This window comes from Rhinatrema bivittatum, chromosome 14, assembly GCF_901001135.1.
Source record: "Rhinatrema bivittatum chromosome 14, aRhiBiv1.1, whole genome shotgun sequence".
Lineage (NCBI taxonomy): Eukaryota > Metazoa > Chordata > Amphibia > Gymnophiona > Rhinatrematidae > Rhinatrema > Rhinatrema bivittatum.
In genome coordinates, this window is record NC_042628.1 from 16,420,856 (window position 1) to 16,433,303 (window position 12,448).

At 40.3% G+C, this 12,448-nt stretch overlaps 1 protein-coding gene across 1 annotated transcript in view; it reads left to right on the forward strand.

Annotated features, from left to right (window-relative positions):
- The window catches only part of BAIAP2L1 (BAI1 associated protein 2 like 1), a 94,098-nt gene that overhangs the window by 69,657 nt on the left and 11,993 nt on the right, over nt 1-12,448 (forward strand). The window contains 3 exon segments of the mRNA XM_029576573.1: nt 599-806; nt 2,220-2,291; nt 2,892-3,066. Of these exon segments, the coding sequence (XP_029432433.1) occupies nt 599-806; nt 2,220-2,291; nt 2,892-3,066 (455 nt within the window).

Sequence of the window (12,448 nt, forward strand, 5' to 3'; positions counted from 1 at the left end):
GAATATTGGCACTGGTCTAGCTAAGTTGGCTGGACAAATGCCCCCATCCCAAACCTCACTAGCAGGTGATATTCAAAGAAGTTACACATGTAAATTTGATATACTATTGTAGCAATTTTGAAAACCATGTATGCGCATAAAGTGCACTTATATGTGTATAACCGATGGACAATTCAATGGCTTATATTGTAGCAATTTTCAAAAGCCCACTTATATGGGTAAAGTGCATTTACACCTGTAAAACCCAGTTTTATGCATGTAAATCCTTTTGAAAATTACCCCCTTACTCGGCTAACTTTTGTGCTGGATAAAAAGTTGACAAAGTGGCAGCTGCTGACGAGGTCCTGGATATTCAAACAGTGCCACTTAGCTGGCCAAGTCTGAACTTAAAGCTGAATGGTTCTGAATAACTGGGCCCGTTATTTTAGTAACTGAAATATAATAATGCACAAGGCTGTAGTAGGCAACACTGAAAAGAAATTGCAATGTAGTTAAGTTACCTTTTCGTTATTCCATTATGTTGCCACTGTTCTCTAGCTGTGGGTTTCAATTAATCTTATTTTGTGGTTTAATGCGACTTTCCGTGGATTTTTAACAGATGTTCCAGATGAAACCAGCTTATTGCGATCCATGTCTATGGCGACGGGACTGAACCTGGTGAAAAGGACAAAAGTAAAAACGGTCTTTCCACATACAGCTGGCAGTAACAAGACATTACTTAGTTTTACAGAAGGCGATATCATCACGCTTCTCATACCTGAGGAAAAGGACGGATGGCTTTATGGAGAACATGACATGACAAAAACGTAAGGTCTTTAGAAAACTTATTTGATCTCAGGTTGGGAGGAGGGGATACTGAACACTGCCTTCGCTTCCGACAGCTTAAAGGGAGACCCAGAGCAATATCCGTCAATAAGAACCGTAGCAAGAATAATTTGGATGCATGTATCAAATTTCATCTGCGTGCCACCCCCAATAATATAGCTTAATATATCAGAAGCATAATTAGCCCCATGTTTAAAATACCTGGCCTTTAGCGCATTTTTTGGTGCATGAACTGCACAAAAGCCTCCAGAGGAATAGTGATCAAGGCAGTAAGACCAGTAATTATTCTCAGTCTCCTTGAATAAACTGAGCCACAGAGATATAAAGGGTGTCTGAGCACTCAGCCTAGCCAGCCAGAAATAGTCAATCATCCTAAATCTAGCCGACTAAAACTTAGCCCTGCCCCAACCATGCCTCTGACTGCTCACTTTTGGCCAGCTTAGCTGTAACTGCCTAGTGAATCTAGGTGGCTAAATGTAATAGCCCTGTGGGGTAAAGTTTTCAGCTGTAGGATGTAGCTGGCCCCAAAGTGACTGATTTGGGTGTTGCACAGAAATCTGTTAGTGCAGGGAAGACTGTAAATGTTCATCCCAGGATGTCCTCAAACTAGCTTAGTACTTTAAACTAGAACATAACTCCCAGTTTTTTTTTTCTACTCATTTTGTTCTTTCAGTATTTTTTTTTTCCTGCTCCCATCCTTCTCCAGACTGTCTGTCTTGCCAGAGCAGTACAGGAAATCCCTTGACAAGTTCCACAATTGAACGGGTGCCTCCTTCAGAATTGCACCCTCCACACCACCGGTTTAACTAGTAAGGGCCTTCCACCGTCGCGGCAGCCGTTTTCCGTCTTTCCCTGGGTCTGAGTGCACCACTTCTGAAGCGTGCTCAGGCCCAGCCACCCCCATCAAGCAGGGGAATCTGAACCCAGCTCCCCCATGCTGAATGACAGAGGGCTAATGCCCGAGCCACAGAGCTGACTCGCATCTCCTCACTTTTTCGCACACAGTTAGTTCCTTTATTTTTGTTCAGTTTAGACATGGCCATTTTATGTCCGTTTTTCATCCTTTGGTGACACGTATTTCAGGACTGTTTTCTTTCAAGTCATAATAAACAATAGAATGGGTCACAAAGAATATCTCACTTCAATATCTTAAGGAGCTAAGAATGCAAAATAAATTCAATGCCTACACCACCCCCAAGGCATGCCTTTACAATCTTTATTACTTCAGTGTCATAGGTTATTGTCTGTGCATTTTAATAATCTTTATACACCCATTGCACATGTTTAAGGTTTTCTAGATTATCACAATGACGTGTTTGAAATTTGAAAAATGTCCAATTTAATATTAAAAATTCAGATGGATATATGAGGTTTGTTTTTTTTCACTTTTGTAGGAGAGGTTGGTTCCCATCATCATACACCAGGATACTGGAAGAACCTGTTCAGGAACCAGTATGTGTGCCAAGGTAATACACTGACATTTTGTGTTTTCATAGGATGGGGTTTATGCTGTATAAAAAGATTCCTTTTGTAAGCCCTTTTCCAATAAACAGTACCATGTTTGATTACAATAAATTTTAGTTTCTCTCAAACTATTTTATTCATTAAGATCTCATATGCTGCAGTTAAGAACTTACTTTAGATATTCCTAAGTATTTGGGACCTTTGCGTTTGCAACATATGTTAAGGCTTGCAATAGTCGGGAATTAATTTTTTTTTTTTTTTTTAATGTTAACATAAAGATTTTATTAGTCAGGAATTTTTATCTTGCAAGCTCAGAGCCCAGTGGGAGTTCTAAGCTGTTGGCAGCGTTTGCTTCTTCTGCTGCCAGTAGCAGCAGTAGCACAGCGGTTTCCAGAGTTTTCAGACAACTTGAGGGAAACCACTGTGCTGCCGCAGTTGCTGTCCGTGGAAGGAAGTGGGTGCTGCCAGCAGCTCAGAACCTTGCAAAAATAAAAATAAAAGCCTATGATTTATCATAAGCCCTGAACATAAGCATAGAGGATTCTCTTGTTGAAAACTGCTATAATTATATAAAAAGTTTTTTTTGGTTTTTTTTAATGTAGCCCTGTTTCTGTCAGGAGTATCAGTTCAGTAAACTTGACGGACAGAGATGGTGTTGTCCTACCCCCACCAGATTACCAGGACTTATCAACTAATATCCCCTCTGATAAGGGTCTCGATTCCAGCAGCAATACATTTGTCAAAGCATCAATGCCCAGACCAGAAAGCACACCACCAGTGAGTAAAAATTTAGATTTGGGATGTAACTTGTTGAACATGGTGCGCGTGTGTATTTTAAACATGCAAAATATAGTGGGGAAAATTATTATTATTTAAACATGTTTGCAAAATTGTCACTGTTTTCCAATAGATTTTTCTCACCCTACACTTTAATGGGAGAAGTCCTTTGAAAAGAGTTACTGTTGTTTTTCTGACTGACCCATCTCAGCTTTGCCAACCCTCCAGCACAACATGAACGCCAATAATCTTTTCTCCTCCAGAGCAAAAAAAAAAGGCTCAGCTGGGGCGAGGAATGCAAGTCCTAATGACGAAGCAAATTATCATTGCAGAAATTAGCAGGGGCAGGCAGATAGGACTGCAACCTGGTGTCATGACGGCCGTTTTTCAATGTGACTCCTTCATTAGCCTCACGCAGCCTTATGACTTATGCTTCTGACAGCCGTCTACTCATAAATGTTGTCTTTGCAAACTGACTCACAAATCTGTGGCAATGACTGTTTTATAAGCAGCAGCAACCGACTCTGCTAGAAAGGTTAAGAGAACAAGGTTGTGAAACTTTGGCTCCGTAATGAAAAGGGGAGGGGCTCTTCCTAATAAGAAAACAGTAACAGCAAAGGCCATTCTTGAGTTTGGGAAGTTAAACCAAGTTGCCTTAGAAACATAGGCCCTGAGGTCTTTCAGCCGTCATGTTTCTGTCTAGTCTGCTCATCCACACCAACTGCTCAGCTCCTATCATTCCTACCACTCGATCAGAGATTCCTTGTTTGTCCCATCCTTTCTTGAATTCAGATACTGTCCTTATCTCCGCCACCTCTACAGGAAGGCTGTTCCATGCATCTACCACCCTTTCTGTAAAGAAATATTTCTTGAAATTACTCCTGAGTCTGCCCTCTTTTACTCTCATCATCCCTTTATTTATTTATTTATTTATTTAACATTTCTTATATACCGATATCCGTTCGCACATCGTATCGGTTCACAATGAACATAAAACTTTGGGCATTGCCCTTACATATAACACATAAAGATGGTGAACTCAGTAACATATAGATAATCTTCGGGAGGAGCCCTTAGATATAACAAGCATCAATGGGGAGATGCTGATTATAATAATTATAACTAGAACTAGAACTAGAACTAGAACTATATAGAGTCAGTTCCAGAATCTTCTTCCCTTTGAACGAGGCCTGTCTACTCTGCATGGAAACCATGGAGGTGTTTAAATGTCTCTGTCATATCTCCCCTATCCTGCATTCCCTCTGGAGTATGCATGTTTAAATCTGACCCATACGCTTTACAACAAAGCCCACTGACCATTTTGGTAGCCACCCTCTGGACTGACTCCATCTGGTTTATATCCTTTTGATGGTGCAGTCTCCAGAACTGTACACGGTATTTGAAATGAGGTCCCACCAGGGACTTATACAGGGACAATATCACCTCCTTTTTTTTTTTTTTTCTGCTGACCATTCCTCTCCCTGTGCACTCAAGCATCTTACTGGCTTTTACTACCTTATCTACCTGTGTGGCCACCTTGAGATCATCAGATATGATCACTCCCAGATCCCACTCTTGTTTCATGCGTAGAAGAATTTCACTTCTATACGGTACTATTGCCTTGAGGTTTTGTAGCCCAAGTGCATGACCTGGCATTTTTTACCATTAAATCTTAACTGCCAGACTCTTCACCATTTTTCAAGCTTTGTTAGATCCCTCTTTATGTATTCCACACCTTCCTGAGTGTTTACCTGTTGCTGATTTTTGGTATCATCCTTCCAAAAAAAACAAAAAACCAACCCAACCTTTCCCAATAGTCCTTCTACAATATAGCTTACGAAAATGTTGAAAAGAACTGGTCCAAGGACCAATCCCTGTGGCACAACACTAGTAACATCTCTCTCCTAGGAGTAAACTCCATTTACCAAAACCTTTTGCTGCCTCCCAGTTTCTAACCTAGTCAGTCACGTTACAGCTCATACCAAGGATGCTCAATTTATTTATAAGTTGTCTGAGGGGCTGTGTCAAAGGCCTTATACTGATACCCAGGTATACTCCATCTAACGCTCTCCTCCGATCCATCTCTTTGATCACCCAAAGAAATTGATCAGATTTGTCTGACACGGCCTACGTTTGGTAAAAACCTTGCTGCCTCGGGTCTTGCAATCCATTGGATTCCAGAAAGTCTCAAAACTGTTTTTTGTGTAGGTAGATATCATTGTATTGCATTTTATGGAAAACATCAAGAATGTTAATACTCTAAAGACCTGTTGAATGTGGCAATATGGAATTACGTTATTTTAGTTCATGGGCATATCGTGCCAAACCCATCTTTTTTTCGTTTGGCCCTTAATTGCTCTTGTGCTTTAAAGGGTGTTGGAATTTAACGATGACTAATATGAGCATTAATATTTGTATTAATGACGTGCAATGAGACCTATTAATTGCAAGCATCGCAAGCTTTTTGACTCATCACTGAACAGAAAGTACGTCTTCTATGCAAACCAAAAGTATCAGCTGTAGGTTCATTCTCCCTTCACTCAGTGAATGGTTTATGTATGCCTTGCCTTCAGATGTAGCAAATGCAGTGACATTACAGTATTGGAGCAATTTTCAAAATTTTTTCATGTGGGTAAACCACCATTTATCCACATTAAAAAGGGCTCCCCCCTTCATTTCAGGTAAACAGGGTATTTTTATCTTTGGAGGGTGGTGGCAGTGTTGGGTCAGGAGAGGGAGCATGCACTCAGGGATTCACGTTTTAAATCCACGCACATTTGCACCTGCCAGTTTGAATTTTCTAAAAAAAAAAAAAAAAAAGTGTTAAAAAAATTCCATGGGCAGTATCCCTTGAAAAATTAGGTTCCAGGCCCTAAGCCATTGTTAAAATTGTCCCTAATATGTACATCACATGTGCCTAACCAAATATGCAGCTCAGAAAAAGTGTTAATGAGGGGGATATGATAGAGGTGTTTAAAATCATGAGAGGTCTAGAACGGGTAGATGTGAATCTGTTATTTACTCTTTCGGATAATAGAAAGACTAGGGGGCACTCCATGAAGTTAGCATGTGGCACATTTAAAACTAATCGGAGAAAGTTATTTTTCTCTCCATGCACAATTAAACTCTGGAATTTGTTGCCAGAGGATGTGGTTAGTGCAGTTAGTGTAGCTGGGTTTAAAAACGATTGGATAAGTTCTTGGAGGAGAAGTCCATTCACTGCTATTAATTAAGTTGACTTAGAAAATAGCTACTGCTATTACTAGCAGCAGTAACATGGGATAGACTTAATTTTTGGATAATTGCCAGGTTCTTATGGCTTGGATTAGCCATTGTTGGAAACAGGATGCTGGGCTTGCTGGACCCTTGGTCTGACCCAGTATGGCATGTTCTTATGTTCCCTTGATTCGTTCAGTCTAATTTGCTTAAACGAAGGGACAGTTAGTAAGTCCTATGAAGCTGACATCAGGGAGTGTGTTAGTTGATATAGTTTTAAAATAGCATTAAAAGTGGAAAAAACCAACTAATACCCTTAAAAGTAAATAAGAATTTTAAACATGATTCACCATTTTATGGGATGCCAATGCAAATCAAAAAGTTTAGGCATAATGTGCTCCCATAAAGAAGTGCCAGTGATGATGCGAGCAGCAGAATTCTGTACCAGTTGAAGGGCACAGATAGAGGCTTGTGGCAAGACAAGGTACAAAATGTTATAGTAATCCAATGGGGATAAAACAAGTGCATGCACTATGTTTCGTAAATTTGATGAATCAAGAAAAGGTTTTAATCGTCTTAGCATGCGTAGCTTAAAGTAAATACCCTATACCACTTTATTACTGTGGGGACGGAGAGATAAGTTGAGTCCATAATTACTCCAAATTGTGTGTCTGATTCACTATGGATATATACATCCCATCAACTTCAAGACGATCAGGTCTAGAAGTGGAGGGAAATTTTGCCAGACATAAAATTTCAGTTTTTCCCAAATTTAGCAATAGTTTGTGCTTGGCTAGTAGATAAACAGGTTTTAATTTTATCAAAGGCCCTGATTGGCCCAAAAAATTGAACATCGTCAGTATATAAATGGCAATCTACTTCCATATTTGGTAGGATCTGATAGGAGTAATGTAAATATTAAAGAGGAGAGCTGAGAGGGAGGAACCTTGATGAATCCCTGTCTTAAGTTGAAAAGTGATTAGGTTGACTTATTGGGCAATATAATCCTGAGTCCTTTGATCAAGGAAAGAAAACCACCTTAAAGGAATTTCACCTATCCCAATTTGTTCTAAACTTGAAAGCTGCAACTCATGAACCAATTGTATTAAATGCCGATGATAAACCATGCAGCACTAAGAGGATATCTGTCCCGATATTGAATCCTCTACGCAATACATCAAAAATTGAAAGGAGGAGAGTCTCCATGCTATGTCCAGAGCAAAACAAAGTGTAGCGTCCATAATTACTCTGTTGGCCTTGAAAACGGCCAAAAAAGATAAGAGATCATTCCAAGACACCACCAATTAAAGACCATAAGACCCTGGATCTTGCAGCTTGAGGATTGTGGCACACCAATTACATATGGTGCAGAATATACATGATTGCATATAAAAGCTTAAACCCTTATCAGATTTCCTCTTACTGGAAGAAAGAAGTCAATACACAGACCACATAGCAGTACAGAAAATGTGGTAAACTACTATTATGCTCTGTGCATAAAGCCTGTGAAACTGTTTCTAGGCCTTCTATGATGGTAATTGGGGCAAAAAGAATGGCATGTTCGAGAGCTTTGGGAAGATGTCTATGATCGCCTTGTGGACATACTGTGTATGGGAGATAATCTCTTTGGCTTGAAATTAAGAGAGAGAGAGTGGATCTTATCAGAAATCATTGTAGAACTCTCCAGACACACTCCTCAGCAACAGGAGAAATAACAGCCTCTAACAGAAAATCTACATTGATGTTTAAACAGCAATATTACTACCTCTGCTTCATATCAGAGGCAGAGGCCACAACAGCAGCGCCACTCTCATCAAAGGGACAGAAGACAAACAAAAACTCAAGTCGTCAGAGCAAACCAAGCCAGGCCCAAGGTTTTGAACTTTTACAATCAAGCAATATGAATAGGGGACAGAATTCATTTCTTTATAGATACCTGGAAAAACATGGGGTAATAACTGGTTCCTTCAAATTGTGGACAAAGGTTAGTCTTCACTATCTTGAAATTGTCCTGTCCCAGCCTCTGATATAATCTTGTCAAACAGCACCCAGTTGCAGGAATTAATAAATTCCCTATTACAACACAGAGTGATTGAACTGGTTCCCTGGAATAAGGTCACCAGGGGATTTTTTTTTTACTCCAGATATTTTGTAATTCCCAAGCGACCTGGAGAGAATCATCCAATTTTTAATTATCCAAGAGGGAGGAAGACTGTTGCATCCAAATATTTCAGCACTAACTCTCTCAGCATGGATATTTAGCATAGCTTAGTCAAGTTTCTCTAACTACCAAAGAATTTGGAGGATGTTGTAATATCTGCAAAGAGGTGCTATGGTTTCAGGTGGAAGAGATTCTCCATATAGTGTTCTCAGGTCAACCAAAATCTGTTCAGATGTGAACCAAGAAGAATCCTTCAGTATTTGTTTCATCTGCTCTTCTCAAGCCTTACCACTGTGTCGACGAAAATGCCCCCAAGCTCTGTATCAGCATACTGCTTACAGCTGGAGAGGACATCCAATAACAGTGCATGCCATAGGATCCAAAGGCCCCTGGCACACCAAGCCACTGGTTTCAAACCCTTCAGTCTTTTGGGACTTTGAATGTAGTTCTGGTTCATTAAACCTGCTTTTGAACCAGTGGATTTAGAGGAATTAAAGTTAATCTCTTGGAAGCTTCTGATCCTAATAGCAATAACTTTATCATGTAGAGTAAGTAAGCTTTAAGCACTCGTCTCATATGAGTCTTATCTCTTAGAGCGGTGCTCCATATGCATCTAGAATTGCTACTGAAAGTAATGTCAGTTTTACATATAAATCAGTCAGTATGTAATACAATGACAAAACACATCATTTCCAATTGGGGAGCAGACTGCATCTATGGAACACGATGCCCCCTGAACTCAGATTACAGAATAATCTCAAAACTTTTAAGAAAAATTTAAAAACATGGCTCTTTAAAAAAGCCTTCACTAAAGAGTCTGGAGGGTAGAGAGAGAAAGTACAGGGTAATGCAGATGAGAATGAATCTACTCAATCCTACATTTAAGAAGTAATATCTCAAAGAGATAGTAACTCAATAATATACCTGGACTTGACCAACAATACTCAAATAATGATTTAATTTATGAAATTGTAACCGAACTTTATTGGCACCTGTTAGAATGTACGATATCCTACATTTACTTACCTTAGTCTATGTGCCTATTTGTAAACCGTTGCGGTGGTATATAACTTAGCGACGGTATAGAAAAGTTTTTAAATAAATAAATAAAATCTCCTTTTGTTATGCCCTGGACAAGATTGACTTCAGAGAACCATGTCAAGAGCCCACTCTGTTAAGGCCATGGTGTCATCAGTTGCTAATCTAAAGTCTATCTCCTTTGAGGTTTGCAAGGCTGTGACATGGAGTTCAGTTCACCTAACTCGCATCACAGTATTGGCTGTATGTTTTGGACTTGTTCTCCGTGACCTTTTTTCAGGGGTCGAGCTTAACTCCATTCCTCTTTGGGCACATTTTACGGTTTCTGGTTGTCTTCCCTGTTTGTAAAAGAAAAAAAATGTCAAAAAATGTAATAGGGGATTGTCCCAAAATGTAAATATTTTCATCCATTGATGGTGATTGCTATTTTCTCACTTGTGGAAGGCACCTCTTACTTAGGGAGTCCCAATTATATAACCTGCTTGTCTTCAAAGAAAGCAAAGTTGTTTACCTGTAACAGGTGTTTTCTAGTCACACAAACCCTCCCACCTTCCACTGGGTATTCTCTCCCTTACATATCTTGAATGAACTGGAACTGGGAGAAACCGTGGTGCTGCTGCAGTATGCGCAGGGCCACACATGAGTAGAAAAGGTCTTAGTCTTTTCTGGAAAGCTCTGGAATTTTGTTCCACTCAGCTTCACACGAGGTCGCGTGACCCAGTTGTGAATGCCAGGTTAACAGGTAAGTAACTTTGCTTTATCTTTCTTTCCTTTTCTGTTGCTTCTCTAGCTTTTCTTGGAATGAGGTTAACACTTGAGATGCATCTGGTTGCCATGGAGCCCAAATGCCAACCGTGAAAAAAATACTTCAGTGGCTGTATGAAACTAGCAGAACCGTGCTGAAGTTACGGCTGATCAGCCCATCTCGACTGTGTTCAGTTTTCTGAATTATTATTTTATTTTCTATTTTTACATACACGAGAGAGATTCTGTATCTGGGATTCTGTGTTTCATTAAAAAGAAATCATGCCCAAGTTTTGTGCCCATAATTGTAGTTTTTGTAGTAGGGCTGACACTGAGTGGCGCTTCAGAGCTAAGTATTGGAGCTTCCTCTGAGGGCACACTTGCCTCCACGAGATTCAGCTAGCTTAGCCTCGCTTTTCAAACAAGTCTGTTTTTTGCATTTCTAGGTTTTTGGGGGGTTTTTTGTTTTTTGAAGACCAGAGTATCATGTTCCAGATGTGGATGACAGTAGTATAAGATTTTTTTTTTTTTTTTTTTTTACTTCTGTTTTTATTGTGCAAGGTTTGTTTTGTTTATTTTTAAACTTGTGGATTCAGGTTCTATGAAGGTTCCAAGGATGCTGCATGGATAAATCAATGGGGGGGGAAAAAAAAAAGTTAGGCCATGGCCTGCTCTTAAAACAAAAGTCTGTCTGACTCTACTGCAAATGTGAATGGGGGGGAGTCTTTAAAAGTGGAATGGTAAAGTTGAAAGCAGAGTTCCATCAAAGCAATTAAGTAAACTCTGCACAGCTTCTCTTGCTTCTTTTCAGCACCTCCTCCATCCGTGTCAGAGGCTGAGCTGCTTCATAATCACCCAAGCATTTTCTAGGAGCCAAATTATGGCGCTGCATTTTTAACTTTGCTGGCACGTTTTTAAAGAATATGCCGCAGTAAACGACTTCATTCCCCATCCCCCTTTCAGCCTCCTGCTTGCAGCAGAAGTCACTCTCTTTTGCAGTAAGTAAGAGCTACTACTGCTGCTTTAAAGTCATTGGATAAACTAGGACAATTGTATCGCATGAGAAATTATATGGTAGGTACTTAATTCTGTGCCCAACCAACTAAGCTGCATTAGATCAACATGTCCTCTGACTGTAATTGCTTTAGCAGTAGGAGATTTATTAGTGCAGCAGAAAGGTGCTAAGTAAGCAAAGCACCAGGTTACTCTCTGTGTGACCGTCTCTAGTGCCACTTCTCAGAAACGCTTCACACACAGAGAGAGAGAGGGCTGGAAGATGCCTCTTCTAATTCAGCTCTCTCTTTTTAAGACAGGGCACAGATAAAGTATTCCATGAAATTTAGAATAGTCATTTACGGAGAGAACGTGGTGTAAAATACAATCAAAATCGGAGATCTTAATTTTCTAAGAGTCGGTGAAACCGATAGACTGCAGTGCCTAATGATTTTCATAATGCCCTGAGTTTAGATCTTGTGTGTCACATTTCATAGACACCTGCAACAGATTTAAAGTAGAGATTATGATAATCAAAACTGGGGCAGAATTCAAGCCTATATAGGATGGGCACGAAGGGACCTTCACCGTTGGAGAGGAGAACATCTCAGATCACGTAAGGCCCATGACGGCACAATAGGTAGAAGAAATGGCTCTTTTCTGCCAGCATCATCTGTGTTTGTTTCTATGAGGGTTTTTAGGCCAGCAATTTACTACTTAGGTCTTTCAGCTCAGTCACAACTGGCCTTTTTTGGGCTTATGATGCCATGAGCCTTTATTTTGGAAACCATCTGGAGGTTTTCCCCACCGAGCCTCGTAATTGCAGTGACTGTCCTTGGGTAGAGACAGCATGCTACTGCGCTCTCCAGATCCCGGTATGTGTTCCCCCCCCCCCACCCCCCAGGCCAGGCAGAAGGTGTCGCTATTGTGCAATGGCCGGTGCTCCCTCCACACTTCTACACTGTCCCCACAGAAGCCAGGATGGAAATTGAACACAGTACTGCTACTGAGCCAGCGGATTTGCCCCATCATTGTCCCTTTCCTTAAAAAGATTGATGAAAAAAAAAAATTGCCATCTATACTGGTGCTACCAGAATATAGCACCTCTCCGTTCTGTCCCTATGTCAACAGAAGCGTCTTGTAAACACTTAGGAGGCAATGATCTAGCTACCCACGTTTTTGCTTGCAGGTAGTTCTTGCCCGCAGAGTTTATCAAAATAATCAAAGCAA